The sequence below is a fragment of the Taudactylus pleione genome, unplaced genomic scaffold (genome assembly GCF_031769625.1).
Source record: "Taudactylus pleione unplaced genomic scaffold, aTauple2 ptg000571l, whole genome shotgun sequence".
In the NCBI taxonomy this organism is placed as follows: domain Eukaryota; kingdom Metazoa; phylum Chordata; class Amphibia; order Anura; family Myobatrachidae; genus Taudactylus; species Taudactylus pleione.
In genome coordinates, this window is record NW_028284973.1 from 7,802,501 (window position 1) to 7,814,455 (window position 11,955).

At 43.2% G+C, this 11,955-nt stretch overlaps 1 protein-coding gene across 1 annotated transcript in view; it reads left to right on the plus strand.

Annotated features, from left to right (window-relative positions):
- Positions 1-11,636, plus strand: part of ZHX1 (zinc fingers and homeoboxes 1) — a 25,214-nt gene extending 13,578 nt beyond the window's left edge. Inside the window, exons 2-3 of the mRNA XM_088453154.1 lie at positions 1-1,197; positions 9,660-11,636. The exon at positions 1-1,197 is cut by the window's left edge and continues 1,651 nt beyond it. Coding sequence (XP_088309280.1) covers positions 1-1,194 — 1,194 coding nt within the window. The 3' untranslated portion in view covers positions 1,195-1,197; positions 9,660-11,636. The remainder of the gene's footprint in view (positions 1,198-9,659) is intronic.
- Positions 11,637-11,955: the final 319 nt, after the last annotated feature.

Here is an 11,955-nt window from a genome sequence, read left to right on the forward strand (position 1 = left end):
TACCTGAGGAACCAGTTTCCACACAATAATGAAATTGAACGACTGATCCGAATAACAGGTCTGACTAAAGGAGAAATAAAGAAATGGTTTAGTGACACACGATACAACCAAAGAAACTCCAAGGGCAGTCACGGTATCCATTTCACCAGTGACGCTAGTGGAACTATAATTATTGATTCAAGTGACGAAACTACAGAATCACCGACCCCTGGCATAATAACACCACCACAGCGTAAGCAAAGCTGGAACCCTTTTCCAGATTTTACCCCACAGAGGTTCAAAGAAAAAACTGTGGAACAAATACAGGCTCTCGAGGAGAGCTTTCTTAAAAACACTATACCGTCAGATGAGGAATTAAACAAGTTGCGGGTTCTTACCAAGCTTACAAGGCGAGAAATCGATGCATGGTTTGCAGAAAAAAAACGATCAACTGGAGTAAAGGACGAACCTTTGGATTTTAATGAGGGCAACGTGGAACAAGAAATAAAGGAGGAGGTGGACGAAAATTCTGAGAGTACTCTAGTAAAATCGGGAGCAGCTTTTGCTAAATTTGGTAAAAAGACTCCAGAGCAATTGCACTTGCTGAAAAGCGCATTTGTCCGTACGCAGTGGCCAACACCAGCTGAATATGACAAGTTGGCACAGGAGACTGGTCTTGCTAGAAGCGATATTGTTGGCTGGTTTGGCGACACCAGGTATGCTGCAAAAAACCATCATTTGAAGTGGTTCTACCAATACCAATTAAGCAATGCCAGCCCGAATGTAAATGGGCAGAGCTTTTCACGAAAGAGGGGGAGAGGGAGACCTAGGGGTAGAGGACGAGGAAGACCGAGAGGCCGGCCAAAAGCGCAGAGAAGAACACATAGCTGGGAGAGGGCACCTGCGCCAATAAAATGTAAGACCGGGAAAGCGTTACTGAAAGACTACTACTTAATACACAAGTTTCTCAATGAGGAGGACCTGGACGAATTGGTTACCAAATCTCAGATGGGGTATGAGCAGGTGAGAGAATGGTTTGCTGAGCGCATTCAAAGAGAGGATGCTGGCTTGGATCCCTTTGATGAAGAGGAGGAAGATGAGGATGATAACCTTTTGGATGACCAGGATGAAGAGGAAGAGATTGAGGACTCAGATAGTGATACCTGGGAACCCCCTAAACATGTAAAACGGAGACTTTCAAAAATGGAAGATTGACACGTAAGTAAAGACCTGAAATGATGTCCTCTTGGCCTAGGCACAAGCCTCAGTCATGTTCTTCCCATCTTTGATATCTCTCCTTTTTAAATCTGAACAGTTGATGTTGAGACATTGGGCCTGCTTCAGTGGTAGACGCTATTGTAGCCGCATTGGCGGTTTTTCTGCGGTTTCATGCAAATGCCAATTTCAGTCTTCCCCTCGTGTTGCTAGCATGCGCTGGACAGTGCGAGCCCTGAGACGCCCACTTTCAATGCACGTGGACAGTACAATCCCACCATCTGTGCACCATCATCCCTTGCCCCAGCATATGGCAGACTAAAGCTGGCCACACATCTAAAGATTATCTGTCTAACCAGCCAACTAGTTGATTGGTTGGAATGAAAATCTGGTAAGCAATCAGCAATTTGCTTCCAAACGCTGGAAAATGGACCAAAACTGTTGTTTGAACAAATAGTTTAGATCAAACATTTAACAAACTTGTCTGAACGACCATTTTCATCTGTTTTCTGGCATTTAGGAGCAAATTGCTGGTCATCATTTACTCCCATACCTTACCAGATTTTCATTCCAACCAATCAACTAGTTGGCTGGTTGGATGTAAGTTGGTCTAGTGTGTGGCCAGCTTTAGTGTATCCTTCTGTAACTGCTCTTGAGAACTCAGCCACGTTCTCTGACACCATTGTTTTAGTTCAGGCCACCTCCCAGGAACATCCATGATCTTGCGCCTTTAGTTCTAATGCTTTTGATTCCGTATGCAACAAAAGGTCTCTACATACAATCGGGTCAAAGCATTCTCCGTAGGGGTTTTCAGGACTTTTCGCGCATGCGTAGTAGCAAATACTTGCTCAACTGCGCAAGTATGGGCGCCGCGTCTACCTCTGAATCAGGCTTATCTATTGTAGTTGGCTTTAAAAACTCTAATCTTTCTTTTTCTCCTGTTCACCTATTAAATGTTTAACATTTACGTGTGAAAAAATGGTGTCCTGGAAGCTGTTTAAAAGCTTGTTTTTAGATGTTTAATGCCTATTGCATCACCGTCCTGCTCTGACCTCTGTCGGGTACTATTGGCTGTAAGATCTCAGTGGATGCAAGTTTGCAGAAGGTGCACCAGTTATCCTGAAAGTCACTGCAGGATGGGGACGCAAGGGACTTGCCAATTCTTCCTTGTCTGTGTTTGAAATGGGATATACTGTAGTTACTATCCTGGTAGTCTGGATGCTGGTGCTCAGAATACTGGCACCGGAATGCCAACAGCAGTTGAAATACCAGCGCCAGAATCCTGCCCATCGGCAACCCGACCCTAAGTATTAGGTATAGGCTGCAGGTGGGGGGTTAGGCTGCGAGAAAAGTGTCTTGGGTGGGGAGGAGACTTGCCTAATTGGGTTGTGTCGGGATTCTCACTTTCGGGATGCCGCTGTCCTTATTCTGACCGCCGGCATCCTGTACCCAACTCGTTGAAAATGGCTGCTTCTACCTACAGAGCACTTGCGGTTATGTTGGCAGGATAGACACAGGGGTATGAGTGTCTAGACACTGAGATTATATGTAGGCCCAACACCAATAGCTTCGCCAATAGCCAAACCCTAGAGAATTTGTGTCTTACAAAATTGGTAGATACAAATTTCGAGGCCGCTATTTAGCCCTATACAGAGTGTGTGTATCTGTTCTATACTCTTCCCTCAAGAAGAAACTCCGTTATCCCAATTCATGTGTGATAATATTGTCACAACACAACTTAATGTGTGCACCCTGGCGATGGTGTGAGTCTGACATCCTTGGCGACATGGCATGACATCTTTGGTAGTATAGTGAGGACTGGAAATGCCTTGGCTTGCTTGTAGCCTATGCACAGACGGGATGCAGTCAGGAAGCCGACAGTCGAAATGCCGACTGTGCAATCCCGACAGGGGACTAATGATAGGCGTCGAAATCTCTACACCTATCATTATTTATCACTACGCCGGGAGCCAGACGCCCGGCATACCGAACAAAGGTGTGGCGGGCCGAACAGCCGCGGTGGGTTAGGCTAGGGGAAGGGGGGGGGGTTAGATTTAGGTACTTACGGGGGGTTAGACACCTCTAAAGGTAGGTTAGGCATAGTTAGTTACTTACCTTGTCGGGATCTTTACTGCTGCCGGTCTTCCGGCATCGGAATTGATGTCCAGCGGTCATTCATAGCGATCCCACAGATACATAGCAGATTTATTTCACTGTATAAGGCATAATGAATAAAAAAAAAAAAAAAGCTTTTTTTTTTTTTTTTTGATTGTTTCATTTTACTTTAAAAGGAAAACAAATTAATCAAGCTCCTCCACCCTCCCCTACTCCCATTGATTTATACTTGCCTTTAAATTGGCAGAAGAGTTTAGGACCTGTCATGAAAGCTGGTTAGCATGTGGTCCCAGAAGAGGGGGGCACATGGTGGTTAGAGACGTAATCCCTTATAGCCCCTATTTTATTTAGGGCATTCAAGCTAAAAACTCTTCTCACATAAAACATGTAATTCTGTCCCAGCTTGCAAACTCTTGTCAGGCCTGGCCAACTTGTGGATCTCCAGCTGTTGTGAAACTACAGGTCCCAGCATGCTTTACCAACTGATCAGTGGGAAGGTATGCTGGGAATTGTAGTTTTACAAAAGCTGGAGAGCCGCAGGTTGGCCAGGCCTGCGCTAGATAAATGTTACTACATCTATCTGAAAATGTAAACTCTTGTACAGAATGCATGTTAATCACCTTTGGCGTGAATATTTGTACAGCGTGTCGACCGTTCACCACATTTTATCTTTTCCCATCTGTATTATTGATAAATGGAGCATCTGATCCAGAAAGCACTTGGCCAAAAAACCATACTGGATGTTTATACAACAAAGGGGCCTATTCATCAACACTAAAATAACGTTTTTAAGGACATTTTCCTTAAATAACGTTATTTTGGTATTCATGAACAGACTTGGCACAGGAGATATCACAGATATCTCCTTGCTAAGTTCCCCTGCGTTAATTTCCACACTCCCCATACATTAGTACATTAGTATGGGGATGTGGAAATTGTGGTATTCATCAAATTCCGAAAATTATGAATTTTCGGAATTTGATGCAGTTACTATTCGCCACTGTGAGGTGGCGAATAGCAGAATCGACTTACCTGTATCAGCATGTGCAGGTCCCCCGACGAGTCCCTCCGGCGCTCTGCTCCGTCCTCTGGCTCCGGAGGCTGGTCGGACATGTGTGCTCCCCAGCAGAGCACAAGAAAGTTTAGAAAAAGAAAAAAAAAGTTTTTTATTTATTTTTCTAATCTGTCACGTGGTCTGCTGGGAAACCACATGACAGACCAGCAGGACGGAGCCGGAGGCTGCTGTGCAGACAGGTAAGTCGGGGGGGGGGGAGGGGGTTGGGGGGGGGGGGGTACACAAACTTAACGCATCTGTAGGCAGTGCTGCGCATGCGCTGGTTTTACAGATGTATTAGCGCATGCGCAGCACTGTTTCCAGATGAGATAAGGTAGTGTAGGCAGGGAAAAGTATCTATTTCCCGAAAAGCTGTCATCGCAAAAATGACAGCTTTTCGGAATAGATACTTATGGAGAGGTGGAATGATGAATTCCACCTATAATTAGGTAGAACTCCATGAGAGTTCTAAACCTAATTATCTCTAGAGAATTTTTAGGTTTAATGAATAGGCCCCAAAGTGAGATAACAAATTTACTCGCAAATAACTCAGCACTGCCACCGATTCATATGGCTCGAACCTAATCTCACACCCAGCTGCAAGGCTTCTCTGAAGCTGCCGCCCACGGCTGACCAGGCTCTCTCTTGGCTTTTAAATCTTCAATTGTTTCTGCAAACCCAACACTTATTAGAATTAGCCTTACTCCTATCTATACTCTTACTAATTCCCATACACAACTCTTCCCAATCTGCACTCTTGAGGCACACTCCTTGTCTGAGCTCTGCCCTTGGCTTACTAACGAGTAAGCTCTGGCAAGCAGGGCCCTCCCTACACTCTGCTTTCATGTCTTCATGTAGTTTATCCATCTTGTATGTCCCTGTTTTAGATTGTCCCTTGTTTCTGCATTGGCAGTCAATAATAACAATGTAATGTTTTCGGATAGGGCTGGTGAAATCGGAGTTACTTTTGTGATGTGGCTTGTTGCACAAGTACCTATTGCAATTACATGACCTAACAAATAAGAACAGTTATTTGTTTGTCCAGTAGGTGTCACCCTAGCTCTATTCAAATTGTCTGTATAGTATTAGAACTACATGAAGCTAACAGAGGGGATGTTAGGTGTTGTCAGTGGCCAGCCGCCACTATATAAATCTGATTTACAAATTGCCTGGTGTAAATGTTTTATGACAGAATATAATTTACTCTACAAACCTTGTGTACTGAAATTGTATTTATTTGATGGCAATTCTTTACAGATATGTAATTCGCAGGCTCATAATTAAGGGCCTGATTCAGAGCCACTCGTAAGCGGCCTCTCGTTCGCTCCGAGCGATGTTTGCCCAACTGCGCATGCGTACGGATCGTTATACGCATGCGTGAACCAGTCAGTGCGGCCGAAATTCATGTGTTCGCAAAATAGCGAATGCCTGATAATTTGAGTGACAGACAGAGGCGTATGTGGGTGGTAACAGGGGAAGGTGCTTGAAAACGGGGAGTGGAGATCCGACCGCAGGCGTGCTTAAAGGTCAAAACGGGCGTTTTATGGGTGTGCATAATTAAAACAGCAGCGTCATTGACCACGTCACTGGGTTATTTTATAGCCAGAACTGCTCGCAAAATTGTGGTAGCAGAAACCAACCACAAGAATAGCGATCAGTTCATTCGCCGTTCGATGTACTCGATTAATCTAATAAATAGCGGACATGACGTAGGATGCGAGCGGCCAGGGGGCGTAGTTTCCCAAAAACCGACCGCAAGTTTTGCTCGCTCGTTCAGACCTAGAGGCGTGAACAGACCGCAAAGAGCGAACGGTTCATTGGAATAGCCACCCCTATTTTCTGGACGAGTGAGCGCTAATTGCGTCCGGCTCTGAATCAGGCCCTAAATGCGCTGTCTGCGTATTCTGTTGTTCTTAAATGATTATTTTTATGTTCTAGTGGCGCGAGTGGATGGCTGCTCAGTGCTGGTGATTGCACTAATCTGCAATGTTACATTGATGCACTTAATGGTTATTTGGGACTTCTAAGTGACTCCTTTATTTGTTACTTATATAGTGCACACATTACGCAGCGCTTTACAGAGAATATACGGCCATTCACATCAGTCCCTGCCCCAGTGGAGCTTACACTCTGTTCCCTATCACATGCTCACACACATACATACGAGGGTTAATTTTTGTCGTGAGCCAATTAGCCTGCCAGTATGTTTTCGGAGTGTGGGAGGAAACCCTCGCAAGCACAGGGAGAATATACAAACTCCACACACAATCATATTTAGCTGCATATTTTGTACTTGCATGGAACCTTGACGGGCACTGGTCTGTGGCAACGTGTGCCTGTAACATGTTCCCTGGCTAATGCTGTAGTTTCTAGATAGGAATAAATGAGCGCTGCTTTTGACTACATGGCCGCGTAATATCTCTTGAAATCTAGTTTTGTATTGCACCACATCTGGAACAAGAGCTTGCACTTCTCGCAAAGCACAGGGGCAGAAACATGAGCCAGCTGGCAGGACCCCGACCAGTTTAGATAGGCATAGGTTTGATTTACAGCTGGGGTGCTTGCATTCCATCTCCCTCCTAACACCCCAACATTCAAAACACTGGGAAACGCCTGCTATGGAGTGTAAGTGCACTCTTCCACCATCGGAGCGACAAGCATTGCCACGTCCCACTGGTAGGGTGATAATAGGAGTGTTGATTTAGTAGATGGCGAAGCAGCTCTGTCCAGTCAGAAAGTAATCCTGTCTGCATTTCAGCTCTCCCAGGTCATCTAAGTCTTATGCTAGAGTGTTAGCTCTTGGTTACAGACGGCAACTAACTCCTGAGTTTGCTTACCTATAGTATAGACTACGTTACCAATAATATACAGCCACCTATATCCGTCATAGTAACATGGTTATGAGCCACTCTGCCTGAACAGTAGAAGGAATCGCAGGTCAAAATATACTTTTGACTGTTAAAAAGTGTATCTTCCCTAAAACATGCATAAATCCTTAGTTGGGTCATCCAGCAGGCATGTAACAAATATGGGGGTTGTCCAGCATGCATGTAACAAATATGGGGTTTGCATTCTTAGATGGGTCGTCCAACTAGCATGTAACAAATATGGGGGTTGTCCAGCAAGCATGTAACAAATATGGGGTTTGCATTCTTAGATGGGTCGTCCAACTAGCATGTAACAAATATGGGGGTTTTCCAGCAGGCATGTAACAAATATGGGGGTTGTCCAGCAGGCATGTAACAAATATGGGGGTTGTCCAGCATGCATGTAACAAATGTGGGGGTCGTCCAGCAAGCATGTAACATATATGGGGTTTGCATTCTTAGATGGGTCGACCAACTAGCATGTAACAAATATGGGAGTTGTCCAGCAAGCATGTAGCAAATATGGGGGTTGCAGGCATGTAACAAATATGGGGGTGCATCCTTAGATGGGTCGTCCAGCAAGCATGTAACAAATATGGGGGTTGCTTCCTTAGATGGGTTGTCCAGCAAGCATGTTACAAATATGGGGGCCGTCCAGCAAGCATGTAACAAATATGGGGTTTGCATTCCAATGCTGGCCATACACGCTGCAATTATCGGGACGATCCACCCGATATCGGCGGATCGCCGCGATAATTGTAGTGTGGGGGGGGGGCAACCGAGGGTTAAATATTGCTCGGTCGGGCATGCTGGATTGTCTAGCATGCCCGTCCGATGCAATATTTTCCAGTAAACTGTCGGCCGCATCGGGCAGTGTATGCCCAGCGCAGCCGACAGACAGACATTTCCTGTGTTCCTTCCTACGGGAGGAACAGGGAAATGTCTCCTCCCCCCGGGGGCGGAGCGTGGATGTCGGGCTATACACTGTGAGATTTCTCTCTCAGTGTATGCCGCGGACATCTGCGGCTGGCAGACATTTTATCTGGCAGTGTATGCCCAGCGTTAGATGGATCGTCGAGCTAGCATGTTACAAATATGGGGCTCGTCCAGCAAGCATGTTACAAATATGGGGGGGGGGTGCATCCTTGGATGCATTGCAGTGTTCTTTTGTGTAGTTATGATAACTGCCTATCAGTAGCAAAGCTGCCTGTCCCCTGCTTCCAGGTAACAAGAGGGGCAGGATATGTCAAGTATATTTGGCATTGCCACTTTACAGCTAACAATAAGCCCTGTACCCTATTCTCCCAAAAGTAAAGCCATAGAAGAACAATTGGACCATTTGTATTTATTTATTTTTTATTAACAATGGTGGATATCCCTAATGGGTTTGCACACTAGGCAACGTGTCACTACGTAATACCTGAATATGGTGTACTGCAACGTGTCACTACGTAATACCTGAATACGGTGTACTGCAATGTGCCACTACGTAATACCTGAATACGGTGTACTGCAACGTGTCACTACAGAATACCTGAATACAGTATACTGCAACGTGTCACTACGTAATACCTGAATACGGTGTACTGCAACGTGTCACTACAGAATACCTGAATACAGTATACTGCAACGTGTCACTACGTAATACCTGAATACGGTGTACTGCAACGTGTCACTACAGAATACCTGAATACGGTGTACTGCAACGTGTCACTACGTAATACCTGAAAACGGTGTACTGCAACGTGCCACTACGTAATACCTGAATACGGTGTACTGCAACGTGCCACTACGTAATACCTGAATACGGTGTACTGCAACGTGTCACTACGTAATACCTGAATACGGTGTACTGCAACGTGTCACTACGTAATACCTGAATACGGTGTACTGCAACGTGTCACTACGTAATACCTGAATACGGTGTACTGCAACGTGCCACTACGTAATACCTGAATACGGTGTACTGCAACGTGCCACTACGTAATACCTGAATACGGTGTACTGCAACGTGTCACTATGTAATACCTGAATACGGTGTACTGCAACGTGTCACTACGTAATACCTGAATATAGTGTACTTACTCTTAACAGCCAACTCCAAGGCTGGCGGACGTATGTTGTAGGATACAGGTTCTCTATTTGCGTTTCATTTATGTTGAGTCATTGGATCCTAGCTAGTAATTCTCAGTCCGGTTTTTGTTTTATGCAATTATTTTTTTTTCTTCATATTGCCTTTTACTGCTCGTAGTTTACAGAAGTGGTCCACATGTATACTGTATGCTTTGGACACATTAAGGAAATCTGGATCCTGGTTAAGGCTGCAAAGTAAAGATGCTAAAGGCTACAGAAGGGTATAGATTCTGTGTATTTTGTATGCCATAAACTTTTTCTTTTTTTTTTAATCAACAGCATGTCTCTTTTTTCAGGAAGGCAATTAAGTTTTTCGAGGAAAAGGTGGCGGTGCCCAGTCTACTGTGAAATGCGTGGTGATGCCCCTGTAAAGACCACATAGCGGAGTGTCGGCGTGGGAAGAGATCCCCAGCGGTGGAATAAAAGATCTGCATGCTGTGCCAAAGTAGCCGCACTGCAGACAGAGGACTTTGCTGTAAATACGAATAAAATGATGTGGGCAGCACATAACTTGTACAATTCAGATTTTAATACATTTTTACTGATTTTAAGTATTTGTTAGGTTTTTTTTGTTTGTTTGTGGATTTTTTTTTCTTGTGCGGGAGAGGGAGGGCTGAGATAGCAGACAACAGTGACCACTAGATTTATTTCTCGTACGTTTGTTACATTTCTGCCTAGCATTACTCTGTCTTCGGAACATAAAAATTTTGACTTTGCTGCCCTTGTCCTTCTAAGACGTAATAAGCTTTTTAGCTTGGAGCGACCAAACTTTTTTTTTTTTTTTGTTGCAGTAATGAAAGCGCTACACCGCATTGATAGTGTCGATTGATTCTTCTGTAACTTGTATGTGCAGCTCTACTTTACATTAACAACTTCTGTTTCCCTTTTAAATATCACTGGCCTCCCTACTGTATTTACCATCACAAAAGTAGTTCTGATGCGCCAAATTACTTTACCTTTATTTTATTGAAATTTTTTTTTTTATTGTTTGACGATTTTTTTTTTTTATTTTTTTTTTATAATATATCCGGTGAAAAGTTATTTCTACTATTTTCCTGTGTATTTAATTGCGGGCTGTGGGGTTGCTGGGTGTAATTGTTTGCAAGTATACTTTTTTTTTTTTTTTTCCTTTTCCTTTTTTTGTCAATTCCATGCAGCAAGAAGAGAGGTTGCAGCTGCCAATAATGGCGTATCTAACATGGGTGTATATTCAGCTCTCATTTCGTCTTGTACGGTTTAAACCTAAAATGTGTTTTAGCACAACTCCTTTGACAAATTGTTGAACTGTTTTTTTGGGGGGGTTTTTTTGTTTGTTTTTTAAATTCCTTTGTCGTGGCTCAAAAAAGTTACAGAATGTGCACACTAGGTGTTTTGGGTAGTTTTCTGCAATGGTAAATAACACTAGATAAAATTTCAGATTTATATTTAGATTTTTGCACCATTACGAAGTCTGTCTACTTCTGACAAACCTTGGCGGCTCTTCAGCGGTCAGACGGAAAACAGTTTCTCTGTTCATTGGTTTGTGATCAGTGACTACGAATTTAAACATAATAGGTCATCGTTACAAATAAAAGTTTTAGCCAAGTCCAGTTTAAGAAGTATATTATGTTCTCTGCGAGAAGATATTTTCAAGATTGTGGCTATTAAGGACTATATTTTAGTGCCTTCTCTAAAATGAATATTTTAGCAGAAAGCCATGAAATTGTTAATGAAGATCCACATTGCCGGGTCTATCTGTGCTTGGTAGCGAACCACTGATCTACATTATGCTTCTAACGGCTTCTACACACATGGTGCCATGTTATTTATTATAGTGACGCCAATTTGTTTGATTATTTTTTTTTTTTTTTCCCTGTTCTTTCCAATAGTAATAAATTCAGTATGGCGTAGAAGAGTACTACAGCTCGAGGGAGCAAATATCAACGGTACTTTTTCCTGCTTTCGTACTACAACCATATAATACCTAATCAATTTCTGCTTCCATAGAGCTTTTAATAAATGTTAATTAGCAATTTTGCATGCTGGTGTTACATAAAAGATCTAGTACTGATGTGCAGAGGAAGAATGCTTTCTTCGGTTTAATTTAAAATCATGCAAATGTTTTGCAAAACTGTATTTAATTGGAGGCCCGTGTAGTGACGTCCGTTTTTTTGTTTGTTTTGTTTTTTTGTTTTATTGTTTTTGGGTTTTTTTACTTTTTTTTTTTTTTCTTTGTTCTCCCACAATTTCAAAGCCATTTCATTGTGTTTGTCACAATTTTCTTCAGAGAAGAAATAAACAGATATACTTTGTTTAATGTGTTCTACACTGATGCCAATTTTATTTGACTCTAATTCCTTCTTTATATGAAACTTTGATAAAAAGGTCAGACCTCTGGGTGGCATGAGGAGGATTCACACAATACTAGCCAGCTGGGTATATGTGTGTGTGTGTATGTATATATAATATACATGGATGCCAATCCCGGCCGTTTTTGCAGTACCAGCATTCGGGAATGAAAAATGCTCGATCCCAGGGATTGAGTTGGCCAATGAAGATATTCCTTCTCCCTTTCCTCAGAGACTAGACAGTGCCAGTCTGCCAGAAGACTAT